The 10163-nt window shown below is 34.3% G+C and overlaps 1 protein-coding gene across 2 annotated transcripts in view; it reads left to right on the plus strand.

The window, feature by feature from the left end:
- The window catches only part of LOC106660015 (histone-arginine methyltransferase CARMER), a 50618-nt gene extending 40895 nt beyond the window's left edge, over positions 1-9723 (plus strand). For both annotated transcript variants that reach the window (XM_014382829.2, XM_023461076.1), the window contains 2 exons: positions 1355-1488; positions 9626-9723. In XM_014382829.2, the coding sequence (XP_014238315.1) occupies positions 1355-1488; positions 9626-9631 (140 nt within the window). In that variant the 3' untranslated portion in view covers positions 9632-9723. The remainder of the gene's footprint in view (positions 1-1354; positions 1489-9625) is intronic.
- Positions 9724-10163: the final 440 nt, after the last annotated feature.

Raw genomic sequence — 10163 nt, forward strand, 5'->3', positions numbered from 1 at the left:
GCTGATACAAGGTACGCCGTAGGGCGTGGGTTCGATCCCCACCGGACGAATTTTCGAGGTTCGTTTTTTCGCCTGGTGTGGTCGAGCCTGTGCCTGAGGTGGAGCGGGTACCACTCAAAAAGAAGACCCGGGCTATGTCATCAGCCTCCGTAGCGGTAAAAAACCCCGATCACTGTGCGAGCTGGAAGCGATAGGAAAACCATAAGTAGGAGCCCGAGGCGAGGACTCACAAGGCTGGCAATAGATGGAGCACACCACTCCCATGATGAAGTCGGAAGCGAGAACCACACGCACAAGAGGGCGCCGGATGCGAGAGCCAAGGCTCTGGTGGAGCGCATGATGGCGCCTGAAGCGAGAACCACACTCACAAGACGACAACAGAAAAGGAGGAGTTCAATAACTCACGGAGACTCACAGCGTAGCGCCGGAAGCGAGAACCACACTCACAAGATGTAGCCGACAGAGCAAATTGGGCACTTGTCATCGGCGGTAGAAACGAGAACCACACTCACAAGATGGCACTAGACAGCGAGTTCTAAAGAAGATGTCCAACTCAGGAGGAGATGCCAGCAATGTGTGACCACGCAGACGGCTCTGAAAAAAGGGGATACGACAATCGACGATGGCAGCGTGCAGGATCGGAGGTTCACCAAGTAGATAAAGATGAGTCCCTGAACCCCTAATCGTCGCATATCACTATGCGACGGATGGGGGATGTATGGAAAACAACGACTAACAGAAGGAGCAGAAATGCTCAACTAACCCCGGCCTCACCGAAGCAATGCCTAACGGCGGATACCGGTGAGTGTCCGAATGGGGTGGAGTAGAAAAAAAAAAAAAAAACACACATACATACATACCAACATGTGTCAGAAATTCGATCTAGTTTAAGAATATATAGGTAAAAGTACTCTACGAGTATTAGTAATGAAAGTCGAAAATCGGTCCGTCACAAAGCTTCCTCTATGAGGAAGCAAATCTCTAGTATGATGAATTATATTTTATATCAGTATGATGTTAAAGATCAAGTTCATGTCTTAGAAATGCCATATCTAAAATATATTTTATTTTATTATTTTAAAACTTGTGGGTATTTGGAAATTGCAAAAATATGAATTTCTATTTTTTGAGTCGTAATATCTCGGTAATTAATTTTTTTTTTTAAATTTTACAAGAGACACTCTGTACTCTGTTGTCATTATATCTTTTGAACTTTTTACATGGGCTATCTTGAAATTCCTTCATTATTTATAGATATGTATTTTTATAACTTCTGTTGTCATTATATCTTTTGAACTTTTTACATGGGATATCTTGAAATTCCTTTATTATTTATAGATATGTATTTTTATAGCTCAACCAAATATTCACCCTGGATCAATTTCAAGTACGGGTCGAACTAGGGTTGCAGTGTCCGCTACAAGTACCCAAGCAGCTCAACTTATCGGTGGAGGAATAACTCCTAACATGTTTTCAATGTCAACCATGGTACGTATTTTTCTATATTACTTTGTTTCTAAGGTAAAGCAACGGAAGTGTCATTTCGCTATATTTTAGTTATAAGCAAAAACATATAAATGAACGGTCCATAGGAATATGTGCTATGATAATCTGATTACATTGACGTTTAAGGGGACATTCCCATTGAAAATGAAAAAAAAATTCGATACATTTTTTTTACGTTAAAACGTTCTTTAACATCATAAAAATATCCTGTTAAAATTGCGATTGCGAAAAAACTACTAGTCCGATCTTTACGTTTAACGCCTCGTTTTAATCGTTACAACCTACTCTAGAAGACAAACCTCTAAAAAGTTGAAAAAAATCATCCCTAATTCTTTTTATAGGGGTGAATTCACCCCCATAACCACCTTAAAGAGCATTTTTCAAAGAAAAACTCGTGCCAAAATCGTAAAAATTGAAAATATCAATTTTTTAGAGGTTTGTCTTCCAGAGAAAGTTATAACGATTAAAACGAGACGTCAAACGTAAAGATCGGCCCAGTAGTTTTTCCTCAATCGCTGCCAAGAGCCGAAACGTGGATTTCAGAAAATTCCGTCTACAGCCAACAAAATGGGTCTTCAATCCCATAAAAACTTTTTTTTTTGTAGTTTAATATGTAAGAAACAATACCCAAAAGGTCCGGAATGAATAAAAATCATAGTTTTAAAAAAAAAAAATATTTAAAAAGTAATTTTTTTTACTATTTGCAGTGGGAATGTCCCCTTAATAATCGGTTTCTCATTTCTATTATCAGTCGATTTTCGAACTTCAAAGGAGATCGTCTCGCTAGCTCCGATTTTTTTGTAAAGTTCTGTGTGTAATTATTCGCGTTATTTTCAACTCTATGTATAAATGTTAATTTTTAATAATACGTGTTGCCTTGAAGAATGCTTTGGTGCCGTTGAATAAGCATAAGTCATTGGCTTTTTTTATTTATGATACTTTAAAAAAATATAAGTATTTGGGGCAAGATAGCACATCAAAAAATTAGTTATTGAAGGCAAAACTCATTATTATAGTAAAAAAAGACAAAAATTTGATTGGGTTTAATGTAAGCAATTTTCAAAGTGAATGCACGAATTTTCTTGTGAACATGGAATCTGTCCTGGGTATAAAAATTGAGTTATGTTGGTTGCAGTAAAACTTGACCGTTAATGTATTTTGTTTGTTGCGTGTTTTGAGATAAAACAATGTGCTTTAGTTATGTATTGACTTCTAAGTGCCGAATATTTATTTTCCATTCATAAACATGCATCTAAAAATCGTTTTTCAATGCATTCATATTAGTGGTATCTTGCCTCAATCAGGGTGGTGTCTTTTCCGCATAACTGGGAAAAATCCCTTACAAAAATTTCCTGTAGGATCTCGCAAAATTTTTATAAGGGATGCCACTTTTACACCAATTTGCTGAATTCGTTATAAAAAAGTAAAACTAGTAATGATTTAAGATTAAAATTTAATAACACGTAATGATTTAGTTTTTTATATGATGCTTGAATGTCTCCTTTATAGAACCCAATGCTTACGATTTGATTTATCATAATTGTACCTTTTTTATTTAAATTTTTTTCTCATTTATGGCATATTCTCCCAATTTACCTCATACTATCTCTCTAAGTTTTATAATAAGCCTACTTTTAATTTACACGAACAATGATAACGTGAATTAGCAATATGGAAATGTAGGCATCTATTTTAAGTATATAGATATCATGTTCTACCGATAATATGATAAGCCTTATTTTTTTTTGCAAAAAACCACCTACGTCTTATTCACTTATTCGCCTTACTCGCTTAAAATTAAAACGTCATATTCTTTGATTTCTTTAAATATAATTGATTGATAGCTGGATTTTAATTTTTCTAGACGTACGGGTCCCAATCGTTCATGATTTGCTATCGTTATATCAGTGATAGAATAATTTTTATTTAAATACCCAGCTTTTAATGCTGTTGCAACCATATCGGGTGTAATTTTATTCCAAGAATCTTTTACCCAAAAACAAACTTTTTTCAGGTCGGGGTTAACCATATTTCCGGGCTTATTTCTTTTCATGATATTTTCTATATCTCTCTATATTAGAAAATATTATCGCCGCCAGATTGAGAAAATACAACAATCGGAAAAACGAACGGGAATGGGAAATATGAAAAACAAACGAGAACTGGAAACGGGAAACATTTCTGAGAATGGCCTGACGTGCCATTCGGGAAATTAATTCGGAAAATGGTCTAGGTCATGTGTCAATCTAAAAATAAAATGCATTTTCGTTAAGAAAAAAAGGTGAAATTTTTTTTGCTTGCCCAGGGGCCCGGACCCCTGAAACTTGTCCTAGGGGTCCTAGGGATGGGAAAAAAACCCGTGAACATGAAATCGAAAGATAGGTATTTTTGAAGTGAAACTTCTTTAGTCGCGTTAGGCATGAGGGGTAAAACTGTGAAAACCGAGCTTACGTACGGGCGAGCGGAGACCAGCGCGATAATTGTAGGAATATAGACTGTATACAGACAGAGTACTTCTACGACATCCGTGCTAGCAGCTGCTGGCTATCCGCTGCGGTTGCCGAGTTTTAGGCGCGCATTTACTGCTACGCGCTTGGCGCTCAAGTCTACGTAACGTCTACGCAGCGACTTGTAAATGTCTCTTTCACACACGCTCTTGCGTCGCTCTGTGCGTGTTCGTGCGTGTTTCTCGCTCAAATGACAGCACATGCAATATTATATATAGCTTGTGCTTCTTGGAAGTATACTTGTATTGGCTTCGGCCAAGTGAGTGTTTATGCATACGCTGTGCATCCATAGAGATAGTTTTTAATACTATCTCTCTCGCACTCGCGGTCTTACAAGGAGACCTTCTCACCTTCGGGTCATGGATTTGGCCTAAACTTTTTCTGGTGATTCAGGACAGTTAGAAAACATGCCTTGTTAAGTCAGGTTGTGTGAATATGCCCTAGAAGCCTTAGGTAAAAAATAAACGTTAAAATAATAAAAATAAGCATATTGTCACATTACGCGAGTATGATCATAAGAATAATAAAAATTAATTAAAATATTTCCGCGTAATGTAACGATTTACGGTAGCACACATGTTCAGGACAAATTTGTATTGCTACGATTCAAAGATTCCATTAGACTGTAATAAATCTCTGTTTTTCGAAAAATAAAATATAGTGTGAGAAACACTAGGCATGGCAGTCTTCCGATAAACTTAGTCTGTTAGCGAGAAAACTTGACTCCGCACCATAAACTTACTTTAAAGCCTAAGAGTATAACTTTATTACGCTAAAATAAAATCAACTAAATTAAATATACACTCGGCAACAAAATTATCGCAACAAAAAAATTCATCGAAATTTTGTCGATTTTCAAATGCTTCTATCTTGGGCTAGATTTATCGTATCGACACGCTTTTTTTTTTAATTTCTTGGAAATTTTGTCCTCTTTAAATCCATATAAATTAAGATAAGATTTGAGTTAATGTTGAGTTACTAGTAGTATTTGAGCGTGACCCTAAAAATTACTGAAAAAAAATGACTGTTTGAACGTATACCAGTACCACAGTGATTTTTTTATCGAAATCTAACATACACTATCGCAAAGTGCTCTTTTTAACGAGTAATTTAAAAAAAAAAAGACCTCTCTACGATTTTTTTAACGCCCTGTAGGTCGATTTGAAGGTACGGTTTATGTACGCAAAATGCCCAGAAAATCGTCTTGATTTCAGGTAAACGGGGGATTTTACGTACTTTAAATGGTATCTTCAAATCGACCTGCAGGGCGTTAAAAAAATCGTAGAGAGGTCTTTTTTTTTTTAAATTACTCGTTAAAAAGAGCACTTTACGATGGTGTATGTTAGATTTCGATAAAAAAATCACTGTGGTACTGGTATACGTTCAAACAGTCATTTTTTTTCAGTAATTTTTAGGGTCACGCTCAAATACTACTGGTAACTCAACATTAACTCAAATCTTATCTTAATTTATATGGATTTAAAGAAGAAAAAATTTCCAAGAAATTAAAAAAAAAGCGTGTCGATACGATAAATCTAGCCCAAGATAGAAGCATTTGAAAATCGACAAAATTCCGATGAATTTTTTTGTTGCGATAATTTTGTTGCCGAGTGTATTAACTGATATGGGGCCATGTGGCCAGCTGATCAAATAAGCAGACCACATGGAACGCTTGTAAATTCTAATAAAGATCTTATTTTTATCATACTTCATTCAAATGGACCAGAACACTCGGTAATAAACGTCGCTGTCATGCACCCGACTTTTCACATTGTCTGATAAGATCTATATGCAGTTTGATGGATCAAATGATCGAGATTTATCTCATGTCTTGCGATAAAATTAGAATTAGAAAGGATCGGGTAAGAAGTTAGGAGTGAAAGGTGATGAGCCTTTTCGGATAAATAGGCCGCGTTCCCAAGAAAACGGCCTTGTTATTCAGAGACAGCTGACCCGTAAAGAACTCGTGCAAGTGTCGTACATCGGAGAGTCTAAAGTCAAAGTTCAAAAGTTATACTAGAATCATCCTTAAAGAGTTAAAGTATAAATAGTAGTTTTTGGAAATTAAACTTTTTGCTACGCGAGGTGCTTAAGTGATTCCAACTCCTCTTTTGAAGATCATTGATTTTCTCCATCGTACGGGGCAGCGTACGAGAGAGGCATCATCAAGCCAAGAGGAAGCCAGTTTTAGTGTATGTTTGTAAAGTCGAGATAAATAAATTAATGTAAGTCATTTTAAAAATTACATCACATCATTGATAAAATTCAACTTGGCGTAGGTACTTGTTAAATTAGTCAGTGAAAAGTGTTTTGAGAAGAACTTTTTGGATCTCCAGTGCTTGTATTAAAATAATAATAATTTGAAGCGTTTAAGGCCATAAGTATTGAAATTAAACGTTTATCATGTCATAATTTAACAATATTGCAATGTTTTGGGTCATGAGTGAGATCCAACAACTTCTTAACAATGAAATGTAATGTTTTCAACAACCAGGTGTCTAAAATGAGTAACCAAAATAGTTTAAGGGTAGTAAATGAATATTTATTGCGCGTTATATGCTTATTTTCATTATTTTAACGTTTATTTTTTATCTAACGTTTCTAGGGCATATTCACAAAACCTAACATAACAGGACATTTTCTAACTGTCCTGAATTACCAGAAAAAGTTTGGGCCAAATCCATGACCCGAAGGTGAGAAGGTCTCCTTATTAGTTGTAAGCTAGTTGAATTAGGGCAAGATCCCGATTGTCACACTCGACAAGGCAATTCGCCGCTTAACTTGGCTCTATACGGCGGACACGATTAGGTGATCTAATCACTTCTGAAAAGTGGCGCCAATCCGAACTTGGCGGACGGTTCAGGTCGACGCCCGGGACAAGTTGGTTCGGACACCGCTGCAATTAGCTGTGGGGAATCTTATGCCGAATATAGTCGATGTACTCTTTCATGAGTATAGCATGGAGGTGGGGGGGGGTTCGAAAATTAGAATTACTTTTGGCCGAATAGTGGTTTTTATTGAAAATGAAGCGTCTAATTCAATTATTTCATAATCCTAATGGTTAAATAAGAATACAATATTTCAGTATTGAAAATATAATAATTATCATGAAACTAAGAGTTCACATACGAAAACCTATATGATTGAATGTTCATTTATCCTAACCTGATTACGTTGGTTAGATTCTATAGAATCAATGTACATGAATTAGCACCAGGAGTGAAACTTCAAAGTACTTTTCTTCGATTGAATTTTCATTTTGGAATTTTCTTAAACGTTTCTCGATTTTGAATTTTGGTTTTTTTTTCAATTACATTGTGACTAGTTTGAACTTTTTTTTTGTTCTTTCGATTTCTTTTGACTTTTTTGGATTAACTTCCTTTTTTCAATTGAACTTTAATTTCTTTTACTTATGGATTTACTTACTTTACTTTTTGACGTTTTTGGATTTACTTACTTTTCAATTGAACTTTTATTTTTTTTTACTTTTCGATTTACTTACTCTACTTTTTTACATACATTGATGTTTGAACTTAATTTATAGAAGTTTCACTTGTGATGGTTATCCTTTTTTGGTCACTTTTGTGTTTTAGAGGACAGAAAATCTTTCATACATTTAGCCCGATGCGTGTTTGCTGAGTCCCACACAATCATACCTCTTTTTTACCTCCAGAAAGAAGTGGTAATACTGAGCATATGGGCAAAGCCATGTCAAGCGTGAGAGGTCAAAAAATGAATCTAAAACTAAGTATGTAATGATTCCATTGAAAAATGAAAATTCTGAAAATTTCAACCCTATAGGTCCATCCGTCATAGATCTTCAGGGACTAAAAGTTGGAATTTTTTTTTTAATTTTATTCTGCTTCCTAAGGGTGAATATGAAAAAATTATTGAAACATGATTGTTGATGTAAAATTTGATGAGGAATTCATATTTGTTGTCAAAAATCATATTTATAACCTCAAACCCATTAATATTGTAATAAAGTATAAATTTAAAAAAATAAATATATTCGTATTTACCGATTAGGCCAATATTGTAATACAGGCAACTCCCGTTATTCGCAGATTCCGTATTCGCGATTTTCTGTATTCGCGGTATATTCGATCGAATATTCGATCAGTTAGGTTCTAATTTCGATCAAATTCAAATCAATTTTTTATGTAGGATTGAAACTTGATATCTGATTTGAATAATGTATTTCTGTTGAAGATCTTCGATTCATTCAGCCAATTATTAAAAAAAAAATTTCTTACTTATTATTAAGTTGTTAATATTAATTATTGATCGAAAATAGGGTCATTTACCTTACTCCTGTTTGTGACCTCATATCAGTATACGTGATATTTTGTTTTCGTATTCGCGGTTTCTTCGCTCAAAGTTAACCTTGTTTCGCGCATAAATTAAAAAAAATACACATCGAAATGTTTTGAATTTTTTTTTAAATATGTCTTGTCCCATGGAAAAAGTATCGGTTACCAGTGTAAAGAAGAGGAATAATAAAGTGCTGAATTGGGTGAAAAAAACTTAAATTTTAGATGCTTATTACCTATTTTAGAATCCAAGACAAAAAAATTTTTACTAACACGTTCATTGACATTTCAGCCGAATGAGGAACCGAACCCCCCTTTTCCCATAAGAACAAGGCTTCTGTATTCGCGGATTCGGTATTCGTGGTACTTTTTTAGAACCGAACCCCCGTTAATACCGGGGTTTGCCTGTATGTTCATCGATACATCAAGATACACCTTCAGATAAATTTTGGTCATCGTCAGACAAACAGACTTCATTATTGAGCATGATATGAGTAAAAAATCAAGGAAAATGAGAGAAAACCCATGTTTTTTGACTGAAAATGAAATTCCAACTTTGAGTCCCCGAAAATCCATGACGGATAGACTTATAGGGCTGAAATTCTCAGAATTTTCATTTTTCAATGAACTCTTTAAAAGTATATACTTAGTTTTAATTTTATTTTGTGACCCCTCACGTCTGATATGGCTTTGCCCATATGCATTTCCTCAGAACGCCTTGCGTGGCCTCGTCTTTTGATATTTCGATAACATGAATTCCCTCAACTGTTGAAATTTTTTCTTTCGATCCTTTACTGATGAGCATTGGTGTCTCTTTCATTCTGTCTTGACGAATCGCGAGAATATACGTTACACGAGCACTTTCATATCCGGTTAAAGGCACATAAATAGATGACGCATTTTTTGGTCGACTGTAACTTGAGATGATGCTATATATAAATATATTACAGGCGACCACTTTTTTAATTACTTCTGAGCCTTCTGATTTGAACAATGTGGTCGACCTTCTCAAGATGATGTAGATTGAAAAAATTATGTAACCATTTATCTGAAACTTTAAATGATGGAACATCAAATTCTAGTGCAATTTGCAAGGCATATTTAGTTATATTAGCTCTGGTTACTACTAAACAATCTAATCTACGATTTGAAATAACAAATTTTAAAATGAATTACATGGAAAATTTTAAATATAGCTCATTTTTGACAAATATCAGTTTTAATTAGAAAATTTGTCCATAATGTGTAAGTTATATACTTTAAAATGCATTTTTTGAGCCTTCGAATTTATTTTTACAGGGTTAACATGAAGTAAACGTAAGGAGACACTGAGCCATAGAAAATAGTTTGCTAAACAATTCCAGAAATTTTTTTATAATAAATAAATTGAAGATAAATGAGATTTTATTTTATTTCAAACCCACTCTAAATGGTCTTTTTTTCATTCAGAATAAGGTAAGATAAAGCTTTTAGTGTATACAGAAACTTATATCATTTCTGTGTATGATCCTTGTATAATGTCATTAACAACCAATAATTTCGATTTTTTGCCAACTTTTGCAATTTTTCAGCCTTAAAAACTTTGCAACTATTGAACTTTTTCCTTTAAGTTGCTTTTTATTTAGGATATCTTATCTATATTTATTACTAGGGAGCAGGGTTGTAAAGTTTAAATCAATTTTTGAATTAAAACTATTTTAATTCGCGAATCAATTTTGATTTTTGAATAGAATTTATTTTAATTCACGAATCAAATTAATTCGTGAATTAAACTTCATTAAAATCTGTCATGATTCAAATCGAATTTTATGTCTCCAGTTTCTTTGAGTTGTTCATG

This window comes from Trichogramma pretiosum, unplaced genomic scaffold, assembly GCF_000599845.2.
Source record: "Trichogramma pretiosum strain Unisexual culture from Peru unplaced genomic scaffold, Tpre_2.0 scaffold34, whole genome shotgun sequence".
NCBI classification, from domain to species: domain Eukaryota; kingdom Metazoa; phylum Arthropoda; class Insecta; order Hymenoptera; family Trichogrammatidae; genus Trichogramma; species Trichogramma pretiosum.